Source organism: Sebastes fasciatus, chromosome 13, assembly GCF_043250625.1.
Source record: "Sebastes fasciatus isolate fSebFas1 chromosome 13, fSebFas1.pri, whole genome shotgun sequence".
In the NCBI taxonomy this organism is placed as follows: Eukaryota; Metazoa; Chordata; class Actinopteri; order Perciformes; family Sebastidae; genus Sebastes; species Sebastes fasciatus.
The window spans coordinates 29,622,856-29,642,409 of record NC_133807.1 but is presented as its reverse complement, the minus strand read 5'-3'; the positions used below and the strand labels follow the sequence as shown (position 1 = coordinate 29,642,409).

At 40.2% G+C, this 19,554-nt stretch overlaps 1 protein-coding gene across 2 annotated transcripts in view; it reads right to left on the bottom strand.

The window, feature by feature from the left end:
• ern1 (endoplasmic reticulum to nucleus signaling 1) overlaps nucleotides 1-19,554 on the bottom strand; it is a 30,845-nt gene that overhangs the window by 8,539 nt on the left and 2,752 nt on the right. For both annotated transcript variants that reach the window (XR_012596798.1, XM_074656759.1), the window contains exons 2-15: nucleotides 13,422-13,542; nucleotides 9,994-10,027; nucleotides 9,751-9,823; nucleotides 9,436-9,508; nucleotides 6,661-6,783; nucleotides 5,826-5,927; nucleotides 5,479-5,740; nucleotides 4,182-4,260; nucleotides 3,686-3,845; nucleotides 2,018-2,133; nucleotides 1,715-1,909; nucleotides 1,156-1,420; nucleotides 970-1,060; nucleotides 663-852 (exon numbers count right to left, since the gene is read on the bottom strand). Coding sequence is in view for 1 of the 2 variants with exons in the window: in XM_074656759.1 (XP_074512860.1) it covers nucleotides 663-852; nucleotides 970-1,060; nucleotides 1,156-1,420; nucleotides 1,715-1,909; nucleotides 2,018-2,133; nucleotides 3,686-3,845; nucleotides 4,182-4,260; nucleotides 5,479-5,740; nucleotides 5,826-5,927; nucleotides 6,661-6,783; nucleotides 9,436-9,508; nucleotides 9,751-9,823; nucleotides 9,994-10,027; nucleotides 13,422-13,542 (1,884 nt within the window). In the remaining variant the exon portion in view is untranslated. The remainder of the gene's footprint in view (nucleotides 1-662; nucleotides 853-969; nucleotides 1,061-1,155; nucleotides 1,421-1,714; nucleotides 1,910-2,017; nucleotides 2,134-3,685; nucleotides 3,846-4,181; nucleotides 4,261-5,478; nucleotides 5,741-5,825; nucleotides 5,928-6,660; nucleotides 6,784-9,435; nucleotides 9,509-9,750; nucleotides 9,824-9,993; nucleotides 10,028-13,421; nucleotides 13,543-19,554) is intronic.

The window sequence follows — 19,554 nt, the reverse complement described above, 5'->3', positions numbered from 1 at the left end:
GCCCCACTTTGAAAATCACTGGTGTAGTCCAACAATTATAATATGGCGTCTCATTTTCACATAGTTAGAAGATGTGTAAAGCACCAATTTAATTTTAGCATGGGGAGTCCTTTCTTGTAGTTTTAGTACTCTATGAATTCTGGCTTTTTTGGGCTTCGAAGCTTCAGTGAGAAATATTCGAAGCTTTGCGGCGCAGCAGGCTGACATGTTCTTCTGTCTGTCTGTCTCCATCTCCCCTGTTTCAGTGCCCGGGACAGTGCCGCTGCTACACTACTGTTCACACACGTAACATAAACTAATAATGAATAATGTTGTGCAATTGTTCCTTATATCATGGGCTATTTTGGGATTTATACTTATATAAAATATTTTTAAAAAATGAAGCATTGGAATACTGATTTGGAGATGGATTACTATGGTAAGCATTCGGGTCAGCCCTACTATCAATAATGACATGAAGACAAAGAATCCTGGCTGTTTCCTCCACTTATTGCCAAGCTTTCAAAATCATACAGTACACTTAAGACTCGCAGTACAACTGCATGCTACTGACACAATAAAAGGTAATGCATCATTAAATCATCAGTTAAAAACTGGGCTGCTATTAGCAAAATACTTGTTTTGCTGAAGAAAAACATCTCGTCTATTAAGCCATTCGTTACCTCCTGAAGTGAGGCGGCACACAGCTCGATGGCGATGTACTGGAACTGACGGTCCCTCTCGGTGCAGAAGTAGCGGATGACGTTCGGGTGCTCGTCCGACTCCCTCAGCAGCTGGACTTCCCGGTCTGCGAAGCTGAAGCACTCTGGGAGAATTCTCTTCACTGCCACTGCGCGGTTGTCAAACTGACCCCTTGTGGAGAAACGATGGATGTGTGATATTTTCGCTATGTGTGATGTTTCTTCAGTACTTTACAAATTAAACAAAAAGGTTATCATGGAGAATTGCTGACTGGTTGCTCAGACTTACTTGTACACGATGGTGCCCTCAGCACCGTGACCCAAGACCTCTTTGGGGCGGAAAGTTATGTTGCCCACTCTGACAATATTGGAGTCCTCCTCTGAAAAGACAAATGCATCATTTGGGAGAGTGAAAACAGGGTTAAAAATTGTAGTACAAAGTGTGTGCATGTATTCTCAATTTCTCAATCTTTACCTCCATCTTCGTGCTCATTGGCCGAGCTCCCCAGCTCAGACACAGACAGGTTGGAGTGGTTGGAGGCGCGGGGGGTGACGTTGGGGCTGCTGTGGTCGGAGCATTCGGAGCGAGTGCGAGCCACCTCCAGATAGTCGCTGTCCGGAGCCAAACCCAGGCCCACGTCTGCAGGGGGGAACGGCTGCTGTCTCTGGAGCAGCTCCAACTTCTCCTCCATCTGTCTCTGGAACTCCTGGTGCTGCAGCTGCTGCTGCTTGTGAACACTCTGTGGTGAGAGAGGACACAATGTCTGAGGCTCTAAACCCCGGAAAATGTCCCCGAACTTAAACCCCAGTCCCTGCTGTCGAAATGCAATGAGTTCCTGAAAAGGTTCTTAGTTCTGGAGGGAAAGTTCCTGTGGTGGAAAGGGGGCTTAAGAATAACAAAAGTGTATTCAGCACTTTTGTCCACTGGCGGATTTGAGACTTATATTTCTCTTTCTACATGTGAAAGATCTTCTGTCATCACTAGGTAGGTGCAGGTACTAGAACAGTCCACTAGGTGGTGTTGTGTGACTTACTTTGGGGTAGGTAATCACAAAGGCCACCCAGCCAGCCAGGAGGAAAGTGGAGAAGATGATGGTGGCCATGTCTTTGAGCATAGAGTCCACCGGGGCCTCTGGACGCACACTACGACCACTGGTCCCAGGTTCCTGGATGGATGTTTCAGGCGGAGGAGAAGGGGGCCCATCATCCATACCACTATCATTCACCTTCTACAACATGGTGGGAGGTGAGGACAGGGAGGAAGAGAGTGAGAACATCTTGTGTTAACATTAGAAACAAATCTTCAAAACAAAATATCTCATGGGTCACACACACACCTCCTCAACCTTCTTGTCAGTAGTTGGTGGGATGACGTTGCCTTGATTGCGAGGGAAGCTGTCAGGGAACTTCTCCAGGATCTTGGTGTGAGCTTCAGGGGGCGTCTCATGATGACCTGAAATGCAAGGGTTGACCTTTTAATCATCAGTTTCACAGACATTCACCAAAACCAAACACTGATTTCAGTTGTGATACCAAAAGTATTTATAGTTTTCTGAAACCCGCAGCGACTTTAGCAACATTACTGTTTTTAAGAGGCTGAAGCTGGTTCAGTCTTAAAGGAAGGGAGGAGGCTAAATAACGCTACAAAGTTACGCTAAATTTTGGCGAGGAAAAAACAGCATGGCCATTTTCAACGGGGTCCCTTGACCTCTGACCTCAAGATATGTGAATGAAAATGGGTTCTACGGGTACCCACGAGTCTCCCCTTTACAGACATGCCCACTTTATGATAATCACATGTAGTTTCGTCGATTCTAAAAAGGTGTATTTGAATATTTCTGCATACTGGGGTCCCTAAACAGTCTTGGAATTACATAAATTGGGTATCACTGTAAAGCTGAGACTCTTGTGGATCCAATGAGCCCAACTGTATTCATGTGTGATGATGTTAGTCTCCATAGGAGACATTTCATTGTAGCGAGACCATTTTTTTTTTAAAAACGTGACCTCACTGTATAAAATGACCTGTAGTGACCTCTAGGATAATCACAGCCTCATGAAACTTTACAGCCACAAACTAAAGACCTAGAGCATTCAGAGGATGGATGGTTTTCCTATAACTAGATTGACAATAAGGGAGTTTCTGAGCAGTTCACACAACAGAAGTGCTCGCCATCCAATCGCCAAAAAAAATGCAATTCTTGCAAAAATCTCCAAAAATGTCAATTTTTTTATACCAAATAAACACGTGGCTTTTTCTATGGTGTTCCTCAAGGTCTTGGTGTCTTAATGTGGTATTTTGGAGGGATTATTGATCATTATTATCACTTCTCGAGAGGTAAAAAAAAGGTTACATTTAGCACCAAATCTGTGTAATAAATGGTATCAACCCCAAAATTGCTGCAACAACTTATGAGACATAATAGAGCATGGGGATGACCATCATATACTTCTATAATAATAATATTCTAAATCCTTATACACTTTATTTTAATTAAGTCATTTATTCATGTTTATTTCTGATTAATGACTAGAACAACTTGACACTCAGTGCTGAGCAGCATCTCAAATTAATCTTCAGGTTCCCAGCTTTCAGATGATGTACATCACTTCTATGAGACATCTACTGTTGACCGGCTATCTCCCCCTAAAGACCTCCTGTACCACCCTAAAAAAGACGTGTCTATGGTGGGTGTCTTTGGGTTAAATGGTAAGGAAACGCTATATAATGTTATTCATTTTATCATCCAGCAGAGGGCGGTCTCAGTGCAACACAGTCACTCAAGGCCCTGAGCTTCAAAATGTGTTGACTAGTACTGCGAGTGAAACCTCTCAACATACAGTAATTAGCGCTTTATAGAAGTCTTTCCTGATGTCAAACCCCAGCGAATGAATTGTTAGTGAAACTAAGACTTCTCTCTTTTAAGGTGGTGTGCCTGAAACCCTCTCCAGCATTGCACCAGGAGGGTAGTTCAGACCGAATGATTTGTGTACTGATGTAGTACCTATGAGGAGCAGGTAGTTCCTCATGAAGAGGATGCGGTTTCGCTCCCGGAGCGCAGCGTTGAACTTGACGCTGGTGCTGGGTGTGATGACGCACTCCTTGTCCTCTTCAGTCTCCTGGCTGTCGGGACCCTCCAGCATGGGGAAGGTGCTGCCACGAGGCTGAGCGTACACACACAAACATTTCAGGGATTCAGACGAATCAGATGCTTCACAGGATTACATAAGAAAAAAAAAAAACTCGAGTGTTTCTTGTATCAGTAAACTACTATTCTATGGAGCCGGGCCAGTGAGGCAAAGTGACGCAAGTTAAGTAACACAAGCTAAGACACAACTGGAACAGGATGTGTTCATACAAACCCACTAGCATAACTGGAAACCACTAACCAAAACTGAAGACTGATTATGAAAACAATAAAACTCAGTTTATGTTCATGTCTTACTGATAAGGATTGTGTTTTGCCTAAAAGAAGATAAAACATGTTAACGGTCACTCACCACCACAGTGACTCCATCGTGCACCAGGGAGGGAGAGGCATACAGACTGGTGGAGTATTTACCCACGTACAAAGTGGCCCTGAGAAAGGGAAAAGAAAAAGCTTGCTTACTTTTGAAAATACAGTACATACTTCAGAATACGACCTTGGTGAACACATCTGGAGTGTATTTACAGATTCAAAATGGAGAAGAGTTCTCCTTCATCTCCCTAAACAGGCAAAACTTTCACAACCACTGAAAGTCCTGTTTGTCCTTTCTAGCAGAAGCAGGTGTGAACACAAGATATAAAAATAAAGAAACAGTACTGCAGTATGAAACCAGAGCTGAAACCGTGCCCGCCAGCACCTAGTTGTTAGATTTGACATGTCTAGACTCCATCCCAACATTAAGCAATCTCACATCTTACAAAAGTACAACTTATTTCAGTAAGTTATGATTAATACTTTAATACTGAAGGTTGCAACATGTTTAAAGGAGTGTTTGTTTCTACCCTGAATGGTATCCTAGAGCTGTGTTTTTTCACGTCAACGACCTCTAAACTGACACAAATTAGACCACAGACCGATACGATTTTGTCCCAGGGTCCCCCATCTGATACTATTTTTTTTTTAAATGTTTTATTACAGAAAATGTATGAAACCCATGACCAAAATAATCATAGATTATGTCATTGTGTTATTATGGATGGAGTTATAGTGAAATTAAATTATTCCCTCCTTTGATAACCACTGTCCTAGAGTACAGGCCTTTACACACCGGCAGCGTATTTCTTCGTGAGATTAATTCACACGTCAATCTATTTTTTCAAACTGTTGTTTTTGCCATAAGTACTTTCACACAGACCACGATATCACGCGGCAAAAAAGCAACTCCTTTTTTTCCATAACAAGGTCTATTTTTCTGAGCATTCGCACCGCGAATGAAGGCATCAACCAAATCACGCCGTGCGGAACGGGTTGAGTTGCGCCTACATTTATGAAACAACACGGAGGCTCCGTAGTCCGAACCAAGACGGCAAATAGTATTACTCCGTTCAATCTGGACAAAAGGCAGCGCAGACCAGATCCACTCCTTCCATTCTTATGTTTCACAATAAAAGCAAACATAGCTGTTAATATTATATTGCATCTCTGCCAATAGATCCTCCTAAATATTATACACGGTTCCTTCCTTTACATCCTTTTTCAAAAATGTATCCCAATGAGAGATGTTGTGTAGTAGCGTGTAGTAAATGTGGCAACAATAATAAAAACAAAAGCCGACAAAAGGTCGGGGCAGTTAAACTCAGTCTGCTTACATGAACTTGTTCTTGGGCTTATTCTCTTTGGGAAATGGGTATTTCCACTGTGTGATGCGGCCAACCTCTCCAGACATGAAAGTGAGGTAACGCAGGGTTTCCACGGCCACATTGGTGTGGGGAACTTTGCGGAGGGCCTCGCGCTGCCAGATGTACATGGCCACCACCGGAGAGTTGTAGTTCTGCACCCACTGAACGTCCCCGGACTCGCTGTCCACAGTCACCACGAGGCCGTCGCCGTTGGACACAAAATGAGCCATCTCTGCGGGCGGAACCAAAGACAGGACAAATGATTAGCACTAGAAACTTAATTAAACCAAAAGGACAGGCGTGTCCGAGAGTCTTACTGTATTTAGTGTCATCATCAGGAAGGGAGGAGGCGTAGTCAGAATAGGTGGCATTCCAGCGCAGCTCTCTGCTCTTGGTGTCGTACATGGTGATGGTGTACTCTAGCAGGGAGATGAACAACGAGGGCATATTCACACAGGGGGAAGAAAACATTTGCTTTCCTTATGTAACACACACACACACACAAAAGTCAGGCTTTGAGTATCCATTTCTGGGTGTAAATGCAAAGTGGTGTTGAATTTCCTTGTGTGGAGATGTGGAGACGTGGTGAAACTAAATCCAGCATACACGTTGTTTAGTGACAAAGTGAGCTTTGACTTGACACCAAGTTAAAGATGGATTTATAGCAAGTACTCAATCTGCAGGGCTCTCGTGCTCGAGGTCGTTGACTACAATTACCACCCCGGGGATAGAGAGGGGGGTCGGTGTTGTTGAGGCGAGGGAGATGAGCAGGAGGTAAATATAGTGCTGCAGGAATGAGTCCAAAAACCCAGATATGAGTTAGCATTTTAGCACTTCCAGTTCCCTCGTCTGGTGGTCAATGGGTTTTTAGTTAGATGCCTGATATAAAGTCTGTGGTTAACACAAGCTGAAGAGATTTTAACGTTTTCTTCTACTATCTCAATGAAGAAATTACAGTAGAAGAATGGCAGGATATCTGTCTACAATCTCAAGCCCAGTCATTCAAGATTTTGCAAAGACATTGTAGTGATCAAACAGGCCCAATTAAATGGGAAGGGCTGCAATGATCGCCTGACTAAAATCAGGCTGGCCAAGTTAATAGCTAAAAGTAGCTGAACTCGTGTTGCTGGATTGTTTTTTTTATTTTTTTACCTGTGCGTCCCAGATAGAGAAGAGATGAAGAGGGACACAGCATCTCAGCAAAGGAGGAAGTCAGAGTCTGTTGCTTCTCACCAGTCAACAGGTCCACCACATACCACAAGTCCTGCTTCTTACCTGAACAAACACATGCACACAACATTTATTACCACCATTACAGCATTGCTCTTGGCACAACATGTATTTCACTTTCATAATCATATCTAATAATAGAACTACTTAACTAATAGTTACTTAACAGTATGTTCTGTGCTTTAATTTACGTAACAGTGTCATCCTGTCTCTGCATATTGTAATTCTATTCTAAACGTGACACCTGTTGCATCACGTCTGTCCATTCCTGGAAGAGGTTTCTCCACATTCTTCTGTTTAAGGGCTTTTTGTGCAAAAACAATCGGAGACAAATTTGTGATTTTGGCCCATCTAAAGAAAACTGACTTGATTATGTAGAGGAAATTGTCAAACTGAACAAAAGATGCACCAGTTCAGCCATTTAACAGGCTTCCCACTCTTTTCTAGACATCATTTTCCATCATCCATATTTTATTGTTATTTTATTAATCACTTATTTAATTGTATTTATTTTAATCATTTTACTATATTTTATTATTTTATGAATCCCTTATTTATTGTATTTAATTTGTATAACTTTATTATATTTTATTGTTATTTTATGAATCCCTTATTTATTGTATTTAATTTGTATAACTTTATTATATTTTATTGTTAGTTTATTAATCCCTTATTTTATCGTATTTAATTTGTATCATTTTATTAGATTTTTTTTTATTAATCCCCTATTTTATTGTATATATGTATTGTATGTATAATAATGTATATCATTTTATTACATTTTCATTATTTGTTATTTCATTGTTATTATCATTTTCCAGGACTTTTTCCAGGACATTTTCAGTGACAATGGTGCGGTATAACAGAGAGGTAATATTTTTATTTAAAGGATAATGTAACTTATATTATTCAGAGTTTCGGTCACTTACGTTGTAATGTCATCCAACCTACATGTACGACCATGTGATGTGACTTGGAGGTGTGTTCAGCACCCATCTTATTCAAAATACTCCCGTCCATAAACTACAATTTGAACATTAATATGATCCTGAACACAATTTGTCTCTTTCGGATGGCAATATTATCCGTTTGGGGAGCTCTGATAGATAGTATATACCATTTGTTTTTAATGACTGGAAAATTGATCAACCGTTTTCCAGGTTTTTCAGGACGCGTGGGAACCCTGTTCAACCTTCACAGTGATGGGTGTTACCATTCGATCATTAAACGGCCAACCCATCATTTGTAACGACATCTCACCTATGCAGGGAGTGGCAGCAATACCTCATCATAAATTATTATAGATGAATGCAAACCTCATAAATCAGGAAAAGGCTGCTTCAGAGGGTCCAGATGATGAAGGAGGATAGTTTGATCTGATCATTTCTACAAACTCTTTTTAATTGCCATTCTGTTGCTAGGGCAACATCTTTGGTCCAAGTTTACTTCCTGTCAGCTACCGTGTTAACAACTATTGCAACAGGAAATACAAAGGGTCCCATTTACAATATTTATATTGTCAAGCTTGAAAAGGTCTATAGATCTGTTGATGTATGAAATTTAAAAGGGTGAGAATTTGATCACGCCACATTCAGACCCTTGTTGCTCCAGTATGCTTTGTTCCAGCAGCAGCTTCAGTTGAATCAAACAAAAGCGTCACTGATAATGTCTGTGGGGAGGCAAATGTCACCCGTTTCCCTTTAAACAATGACACAGTCACTGAGGCAGATTACCGCTCCTCTGTTAACTGTTTTCAAATTCAAAAGATCACACAGGCTACAGCCGCAGGTTGAGTAGAGCTGAAAGGTACTGGAAGATATCCAGATAACACACCCGCTCATTTAGGTGAGGAGACACACCAAGGAAACTACAGACCAATGTGTTGAACCAAAAGGCACAATATAATTCCTATTTGATTATTTTATTAATCCCCTATTTTAATGTATTTCATTTGTATCATTTTATTATATTTATTGTTATTTTATTAATCCCCTATTTTATTGTATTTAATTTGTATCATTTTATTATATTTTATTGTTATTTTATTAATCCATTTTTTATTGTATTTAATTTGTATCATTTTATCATATATTATTAATCCCTTATTTTATAGTATTTAATTTGTATAATTCTATCATATTTAATTGTTATTTTATTAATCCCTTATTATATAGTATTTAATTTGTATCATTTTATTATATTTTATTTTATTAATCCCTTATTATATAGTATTTAATTTTTATCATTTTATTATATTTTATTAATCCCCTATTTTATTGTATTTAATTTGTATCAATTTATTATATTTTATTGCTATTTTGCCATTTTATTAATCCCTTTTTTATTGTATTTAATTTGTATGATTTTATTATATTTTATTGTTATTTTATTAATCAATTTTTTATTGTATTTAATTTGTATCAATTTATTATATTTTATTGCTATTTTGCCATTTTATTAATCCCTTTTTTATTGTATTTAATTTGTATGATTTTATTGTTATTTTTTATTTTATTTTTTTTATTGTCTCGCATGCATTGGTCCCAAATGATTTCTTTTTCGTCTTAATTGTTGTTTTCATGGGTCAGACTTGTTCTGTTTTGTGTTCGACTCGTCAGTCATCTGTGAACTGCATTAACCTGTGTGAAAGGTTCTGTAAAAGTAAAGTTTGATTGACTGATTGAGAATTAGCCTTACCCATGTAAAGGACGCCATCAGAGCTGCGACAGGGAGACGCTTGGACCAACTCAGGGATAGTGAACGGTAATTTCTGTGTTGAGCAAAATGAATGAATGCACATTAGATAACCATAACAGGCTGCATGTCCTATGATAGTACATGGGGAACATCATGCATGCACCATCACAGTTGTTTCTTCAGAATGAGGATGCATTACTTTCAGCATGATACACATACATATGTGGTGAGAGGAAGTGTTTTTCTAGAGAATACGGAAACTGAACGATGTGTCAGGGGAGATTATCGGTTGTGATAAAAATGATTTCCTCTTACTGTGAGGCCTTCTTTGTTCTTCCCTCCCAGAGAGTACAGGCTGCCATCATTGGGGTCAGGCAGAAAGGCCGGTCTAGAGTCAAGATTTAAGAAGATGCATCACATCACAGACCAGTACAGGGAGTGACAGATAAGACAAGCTTAACAGGTTACCATAACCATTCACCGTCTTTTGTAAAAGGTGCAGTACACAAGGATATTGACACATACACCCCTGAGGAGAATAACTCAAAAAATACATACTCTGCCACGTGTGTGGGGACCTGAAGAACTGGATCTGTGAGGACAGAAAGGGAGACAAGACTGCAAGTTAGGACTGACAAGAATATCAGCCAACAATGGAAACCGTGGCCAGAAGCTGTTGAGTAAGACAATGACATTCAACCGCACAGAACACTAAGTCCAAATGAAAACGAGTTCCCCTGGGTGCGAACATGACAGTCACGTCTGCCAGCAGCCTTCTGCATAGAAGTCAAACATGTAACGCCAAAAAAAGATTGTTTAATGAGCTAATATTAGATCATCCTCTACAAAGTTCTACAACATATTAACCCGTTGAGCCTCTATGACACCCCATATCCATCAAACAGAGTCCAGGAAGCAGATTTTACTCTCATCCTGGAACTATTTTCTTTAAATATTGGAAATAAATGTGTAGGGACGGGTGCTCAAAAAGGACTAAGTCATGTTTTTGCATGTTAAAGCTCATTTTACTACAAGTTTTATTAATTTTACATTACCATTTTCCAAAATATCCAATAATGTGTCCTACCCTCTGGGCGGCTATTAGCTTCCATTCAGCAGAGAATGAAAATCAATATGTGATCCATCACATTGAAAGTCTAGTTTTTTCTGTCAAAGTTATAAGTTACTTATTGAAGGTAGGGGTGTCGTGTTTAGGGCTGCAAAATCAAAATATGGCCTAGTGCAATTTTCAAATCGCAGGATGATGAGGAAATCGCAATATTTGTTAAAGGCAAAATGTGTCAGAATACTATTTTAAATTAAATATTGTGGTGCTGCAGAGATGTTCTGGCCTACACATCATATTCTACAGGATTTAGAAAACATCTTTGTTTGGGTCAGATCAACACAAAAATCGCATCATAATGATTTTAATGTGTTTTTCAATGAAAATGAGAATAATGATGTAAAAATGATCATTCTCTCTAATATCGTAAATCATATCGCAATATCAGTCGAAATAATCACAATTAGATATTTTTTCAAAATCGTGCAGCCCTAGTTGCCATATATTGATATCATGTTAATGGTTACAGACTCTCTCTCCATCTCCCTACACTCTACATATTTTGTGACAAAATGCAAATTAAACAAAGAAAGATGAATTTGACTGATAGCATTATTATTATTATTTTTCATCAAATTTTCTATAGATATCGCGACAATATTGTTATCGTGAATTCTTTTGGGCACGATAATCGCGTAGTGAAAATCTGATATCGTTGTAGGCTAAGAAAGTGCACGTTTAAAGTAACTCCATGTTGATTTTCATACCATGTGGCATGGCCAGCAAGTAATAGCTGCCTGGAGGGGAGGGGAAATAAAAAAATATTGTATTATTATATATAATAATATATACTACGGCTGAAAAAATATGAAAAATATCAAATTGCGATTATTTTGACTGATATTGCAATTGCGATGTGATTTGCGATATTAGAAGGAATGGTCATTTTTACATAATTTTTTTCATTGAAAAACATGTTAAAATGATTATAGTGTGATTCTTGCAGAGATCTGTACTAAACAAAGTGTGTAGAACATGATGTGTAGGCCAGGACATCTCTGCAGAACCACAATATTTACATTAAAATGTTATTTTGACACACATTTAACCTTAAATAAATATTGTGATTTCCTTGCAGTAGCCCATATTGCGATTTCGATAAAATTTCGATTAATTGTGCAGCACTAATATAATATTACATTATAATTATATATATATATATATATATATATATATATATATATATATATATATATATATATATATATATATATATAAATATAAAAGTATATATTAAATATATATATAAATAAATAAAATAAATATATATATATATATATATATATATATATATTTATATATATTATAATATAGGCTATCTATTTGAAACCTGATCAGCACTAATGTAGAAGGTTAAAACACTACACTAGCTCTTTAAGCCAAGAGACAAAACGTGAGGCCCTAACCTCCATTGCTACTAGACAAACACACACCTCCCTACAGTGTGAACATACAGGGCGTGGACCAGATGGTGCTGATCTCTGTGGAGGTGCCTGAAGGGGTCAACCATAGTGGGAGGCGGGGGGAGGCGTAGGATTACCTGAAGGAGGTCGTTGACTCTCAGCATTCGTTATGTATGTGTAATTGCAGAAGGTGGTGAGAAAAACAGTGGTTTTATAGAAATAAGCTAAACCCCCGTTAGTGAGGAGTAAACAGTGAGAGGACATGCATGTGGGCTGAGCTGTACTGACTGTCTTGGTCCAGAGAAAAGAGTTCTGCTTCCCCCCCCTCATGCTGTGGGTGTAGCTGTGGGTGTAGCTGTGGGTGTATGGCTGCCTGACTGGAGCGCAACAACAGGTGTGTGCGGAGCCTGGTACAGAACTGGTCAGATTTATATTCAATAGCTCTTCCAGAATAAACAGATGATGCGGGGGAAGCAGCTTGTGATTATTAATGATTTGGGTATTAGGTGGCCCGAACCAGGATGTCAAACCACAGTAGTTTTAATATCTCAGAAAACCCTGTGATCCTTATCATACTGAAACATTAACTACCCGAAACAGCAAATGTCTCAGACCTTTTTTCAGCTTTCCATTAACCCTTCAGTGTATCTTATCTAATGTAGTTCTCAAGCGTATAATGCCTACATTAACATGGTAACCATAGTACATGCTGTGTGTGCAGGTGACACTACAGCAAAGTTGCTTACCCTTGCCCACTCTGACCTTGATCACAGGCTATTTTTGACCCTCTCGGTTAATAATTATCTAGTTTCCATGCCTAACAGAACGCCCCCACAGCATTTTTCCTCTCCTTAATCACAGAAAACATTTCCTTTAAGACAAGAATACCAATTAAAAAAGCCCTATCTGTATCAGTAAGTAAGTTATTTTTTTCCTCAACCGGTCATAATTGAAAATATAGACCCGTTTTATTCTCATTATATAAGTATCACTGGGGGTAAACAAACCTTAAACAGCATCAGAAAGTATTAATGACTCAAGTTTTATTCTTTTATACTATCAGGAGTGGTAATGCATTCAAATATTTTGGTTTAAATTCTAGTGGGGCGGACTTTTGTTCACATTAAAAGATCACAGAGAGTACTTTTAAATAAAATTAAGAATAGATCAATTCAGATAACGATGAAACCGAGTGGCACAGCCTTGTTGTAGTATTAAAGTCTCACATGTGGCTCCCACTTTAGAGTTAATTAAAGTCTTATTGTTTTTGTTGTACTATACCCAAACACTGAAAATAACAAAAGCCACAATCACTTCATTGTGGTTAAAAACAAAACAGCAGTGGGATCTCATTGTTTTCCCCGTGGCAACACAACAAGTACACGGTTTGTTTTTTTGTAAATGTAACCTGAATAAGGAACTGTGCCTTGAGAAAAACGCATAGAAAAAACTCTTACCTTCTTTCAGAGTCCATTTGATAGAGCCGGATTTCTTGCTAACAGCGTGCAGGTTTCCATCCAGGGTGGACACAAAGAGCAGGCTTTCAGGGAGGGAAACTGTGCTGGCGCTGCAAAACCCCTACAGAAAAAAAATATATAAAAAAATCAAGGTGATGTACTATAAACAAACATCTCTACGTATTTATAATGCACATGAATTAGGGATGCACAGATTTATCGGCTGCACATCGGTATTGACCGATATTCGCCTTGCTGACTGCCATTCGCCGATTGCAGGGGACGAAGTTTATCTGTTGTGCTGCATCAATTTTGCGCAGGCTAAGGCCGATGTTTGGGCTTGATTCCTCCCAATAAGCGTCAGCAAAGTCCACATTTTTTGATGGTTCTAAAGATTATCTTTCCAGATATTCCTGTGGTGTGAGGCATGTTGAGTGGTTTTTTTTCATTCCCCGATCGGCTCGGAAGTCCATCCTGGCTGCACCGATCTCAAATCGTAAATATTAAACATGTTCAACATTTACGATGGGATATCCTGTTGTGTGTGGGGAACCCCGAGGACAGCCGATGACGCAGTCACGTGGGAAAGAACGATCGCCAATTGAGAACCAAGCTGACTGGAGATGGAAGGACAACCACCGCCGTAGCCATGGCGGCCGCGGCTAATGAATGAGCTAATGCAAAATGTGGAGCATAAAGTAGCAGTAAGATGGAGCACCAACTTGTTGATTTGTGTTTATTTAACATGTCTCCATGACTTCATCCATCCATCCATTCATCGTGAATTTTCCGTATAAAGTAGTGCAACATCGCTAATTCTTCCTGCCCGCCGTCCACCACGTTCGATAACAGCAAAAACAAAAACATCGCTATCGGCCAAATCGTTATTTTAAACATCGGTATCAGCCCAGAATTTCACAATCTGGTGCATCTCTAAAATGAATCAAAGTGATATTAAACTCAAGACATTAGCAAGCAGGCATGTGTGAGCATGCATGCTCCCACTTAGGTCCACAGGTTAGGTCAAACCATGTGCTCCTGCATTGAGGTTTGTGAATAATGACATCAGCCGCTAATCACTCAGACATTACTTATCCTCACACGCACCTGGACCAAACATTAGTGATATGTTAATTACAGCATGCTGATTAAATTATTCACACACAAAGAAATGTGGCAGACGATGGTCTGATAAATGAAGTTACGGCATGGGGCTTGTTTTCATCAGCATTTTGCTGGAAGGGGGGGTGGGGTCGCCCCGGGGAGTGTGCCACCTTGGTCTGCTGCTGCTTCACAAATCAATGAACTTCAAATCAATACCTTACAATGACAGCTGGAGAGCAAACTAGGAGTGGGCCAACTAGCTAGGTAACAGAGGGCATGTTGCTGGATGAGCTCTCAGAAGGTTCAAAGGGTCGCAACGTGGAGGAAGGTAAACAAACTGGGCACGAGCATGTGTGCAACTTCAGCATTACACTCGTGCCGCTACCACCCAGCTCACCTTATACGGCTGGTTTAGCTTTTTTTTAAAAAACAGATTTCACAATGAGCTGAGTGAAGAGCTGCACAGATGAATAGTGGGCCGAAAGGCTACATGGGAGCACGTTGACTCCCACTCAGAAATATGGGGGACATGAACAGACATGGGAACACTTGGATTGGTTCATTAAATGACAGAAGTAGACAGCGCAGGCCACATAGGGGCAATACAATGACAGTCATCGGAGACACGCAAAATAATCAAGATGCAGCAAATCCAGTGAAAACAATTGACCCCATAACCACAACAGCATCTATGACCCAGTCTCATGACTTGGCTTACGCCTGAATTAACAGTGCTGTGGGTGATGTGTGCTCCACTCACCCACTATGGAATTCTAGAAACGCCGCTCTTGATAACCAAGCCGTGGGCTTCTTATGGGTTTTGGCATCAATGTGCAGGAAGAGGTCCAGTGGGGGCGTTTGAGAGCTCTGAATGACCGCCAAACCCGAGAAGACTGTATGAACTCAGCCTGACCAGTGTCTCCGTGTACACACGATGCACTTTCTCAACTAAAACCAGTGAAGGAGGCTGGACTTTTCGTTATTAGTGTTTTTACATGTTATGTATTTTAATAACATGAAAAAGTTTCAAGTTTCAGGCAATTACTGAGGTGACAAATGGTTTCCTAATGCCACTAAACCTGCCGTCTTTACTTACAGGAGTTTTAGGCCTCATCAGACAGAGTGCGTTTTAGCAGCCTCGGTCGGCTATTTGCAATTATTTTCAATGGAGCATTTTGCACGCTGCTTTTGTGCTATTGAGCGCCTCTCGTTTATCTGCTCTGTGCGCCTCGCGTTTTAACAGGAGCCCCCTGGAAAAAATTCAACTCAGAGCGGAAAAGCGTCCGATGTCATTAAAGAGTTTTTATGGGAATACCCAGAGCGTTATGAGTTCACCAACTGTAGGTACCGTGCATGACTTTTAGATTTTGCGTAAGTTGTTTTCATTAATGTAAACTAAACTATTAACTATTTTGGGAGCGTACAGTTCATGGTTTGTAACAAGGTAACGTTAGCACTTGTTTGGTTGTTGTCTAGCAACATTTAAAATAAAAAAAGCAAACTGCAAAAAAACGCTCTGTCTGATCAGGGCCTTAGTCTACATCCACACTAATATGCTTTTGTTTTAAAACGTATAACTTTTGTTGTGTTTGTGCCTAGCGTTTTAGAACCCTTATAATGGAGACGTTGGAAAACGCTGCTGAGCCCGTTTCGGGGGTTGCGTTTCGGTCTGGACGGGCAGAAAAGGAGATGAAAACGACGATGATGAAAAGCTGAGCTGACAGACCTCATTCTCCTGCTGAACCACGGCGGTATTGATCAACATCCCTGACTAATCCCCCTTGAACAGCTCCCTGGGGGCTGTGCAAATAACCCTCTACATACACTATGATGCAGATTACCAATAAGATAAGGAAGGTGGGGGTTGAAGTGCTTTTAAGTCAGACACAAACAAACCACCGGAGCTAGTAAGTCAGGCCTGAGCATGTGGTATGGAGAGAGCAAATGCAACCACCATCACCACTCAGGGTGTTCCCCTTGGTCACATTTCCCCCCAAAAGTGCACCACAATCAACTTCAGCTTAAACTTAAAATGGGAAAATACAGCCTGTTATAACTGACCAAGCAGAAACCAAGGTCATAACAACCCCATAAACTGAAAGTTTCACCCTCTTTACGGAAGGAAACCGGGTCCTTCCACATTTGCCTACTGATCTCCTGCTGTAGTCTCACATCCTATACAGGCATTTATGTCAACATTGTGCACCTGTGACTGTTCCCACTGGGCAAACTTGTGAGCATCACACAACTGTACTGGGAGAATCATAACTAACTTGTTTTCGAGCCCCCCCGTTAACCTCTATCAGGGTTCTTGGTTTCGCAAACAAATACCTCTCTCAACAGCTGTTAGCCTCCTAGTTTTGGACGGACACTGATGTTCAACAACTGTTGGAGATTCTACAGCGTTCGGGAACATCTGGTGTCTGGCTGCTCAGAGTGATTGAGGAGGTGAGTTATAAAGCGTCCTTAGAAGACTTTAAAATTGGGGCATGACCTATCATTTCCTCATTCTGTGTAACACAGAACTGTTGCGTAAGCGAGTTGCATAATACTACTGCGGGACCGGCGTCTTGGCAGGTTCTGATGTCTTCACTGTCTCCCCTACAATGAACCAGGCACAGCTTAAAAAGGGACACGGACTACAATGCTCAGGATATCACTGGTAGCCGACTGGAGGGTCACTGCGCTCCACGGCCTCCCGAATGGCAAATCAACCTGAACACAGGACAGACTGTAACTGGCAGCTTTCCCACTGAGAGTACACACACGCCCTTTAGTAGTACACTTGCACTAGAACTCCTTTGTTAGATACTCTCATCTCCTCAAGATGGTTAAGTATTACATCACCAACCAGTAGTTAAGAGGCATTCAGGGTTTAAACCGGAGCATCTGGGCAAAAGCTGAAATCACTCATCTTATAGGAGAAACAGACGCAAAGGATTTTCATTTATCGTCTGACCTTTCAGGCTTTTGTGTGGTCATTTACACACAGAGACAAATACAGAAATACCAAATGTAAGAAAATGTAATGAATCAGTTTTGAAATAAGCAGTAGCAAGAAAACTACCCAGGAAAGTTTATGGTGAGTCTGACTAAACATTAGGGATGTCCTCGACCAAAACAATTATTTTATTAGTTGATTTATTACAGATCTGGAAAACTGAGTTTCTCCACAAAGAATCACACAAAAGCACCACTTTAAATCAGAGATGTGCTTATAAATGTCTTGGAAATAAGTCATTTACCATGAAAAAGCATAACAAAATTACTAATCAACTAAAGAAATCTTAGTCGACGAAGACCAAAACAACCGATTAGTCGACTAACCAATGACATGGTGGTTGGTACCAATGGATTCTTTAGGTTTTCTAGTTTCATATGATACCAGTATCTTCCCTCTAGCTTTATAACTGAGCCTGCCACAACCTCCGAAAGATTGAATAGCAGGCAGGCCCAACAGCGGGCCGTGAGATTTGTAAGAGGTTAATTAAAACTTGAAAGTGTTTTGGAGAATCACAATACTCATGTATATTGATATTTTCTTACACCCCTACTCACAACAGTGTGTCTTTGAGACAAAAACTAATATCTCTCTGTGATACTATTACTAAAAGACATCTAGTCTCAGCTCTAAACTAAATGTCACTGTTTTTCAATTGAAAAGTGGAACAGCCACTACCACCGACGTGTCTGCAGCAATACGTTTGCAGCTTGCTTGGGTGCAGATTAAAAAAACAACACAGGAACCAAGAAATGCCTTATCTCACACCTAGCAACTTGTCATGGGAAGTGTAGCACAGCAACACCTTCATGTCATCAAAAATATGTTTGAAAGTCAATTAAGAAATCCCTTTGTGGACATGTGAGGGGATGCGAGTAAGTCATTAGAGGTTTCCCTTCAGGGCTGTATAAAGATGACACAGGCGTGGGGATGTTTGATTTCCATCAGAGAGTTGAGTTATACTAGAAGGTTGAGGTGAGGGCCTACGCCGTGGGGAGATGACTGTACAAAAGTCGACGTGTTTCATATTTAAAACTTTTGTTGAGATCACTTTTTAGCAACCGTCCTTGTCACAACACAGCCTCTCAGCTGCTCTCTGCGTGTTGTTGTTTCAGTGAGGACGGATGTCACGTGCCGGCCCTCGTTCAGGCAGTCAAAGCACTGCCAATCTACCGTCGTGATAAGATAGCGGAAGATCACAACATTTTCTAGCAGATCAGCTCAATCTGAATCTACAAATAGGCAAAATAGATACAGAATATGGTCATAATGACAACGGGACAAACTGCAGCTGAGGGACATGTTGTGGTCTAAAGTCAGTTATAAGGAATTTCAGAGTTGTTGTAAAGGGGCGGCATAATGTGAGAAGAAGCAAAACAAACAGTAATAGCTGCTGAAACAGCGAGCTACATTTGAGTCACCAACACATCCTCCTATAGTACAAAAGGAAGCCGACTTTAAAATAGCTGAAATGTGATGGAAAGGCAGTGAGAAGAGAGATGAGTCTTTTCTCTGTAGCCTCTTTTATTTGTATCCCTCTCTCACACACACACAGAGAAATGTCACCATCTATAGATAGCATTCATCATCATTTGTCACCCTTACTACACAAGCAGACTGTCTACCAGGCTAAACCTGAGACATGATAGGGGATTATAAGGCTACTTTAATCTGCCTCTTAGCTGAAGTCGTTTACTGGCTTTGCAGCTAATGTCTCCGCCTGGAGACTTTCTACGGATCTGGATCAGTTTCAGCAAGTTTGCTAGCTCCCATTTGTGCCATGAAAACTATGGATCCCATTCTCTGTTTATAAAATCCTTTGGTAAAAAAATTATTTATAACAATCCGTCACCACCAGATGGTTGCAAAGTTGCAGCTACTTTACAGACACAACATTTGTGCACCACATCATATTGCATTTGATGTGCACGGAGGCCAAGATGTGTGGTTATTTCAATAGTTGTAATCCACAGAAGACAATCCACAAACGTGTACCATGATCCACAAATATTTCACTGTCCACAAACA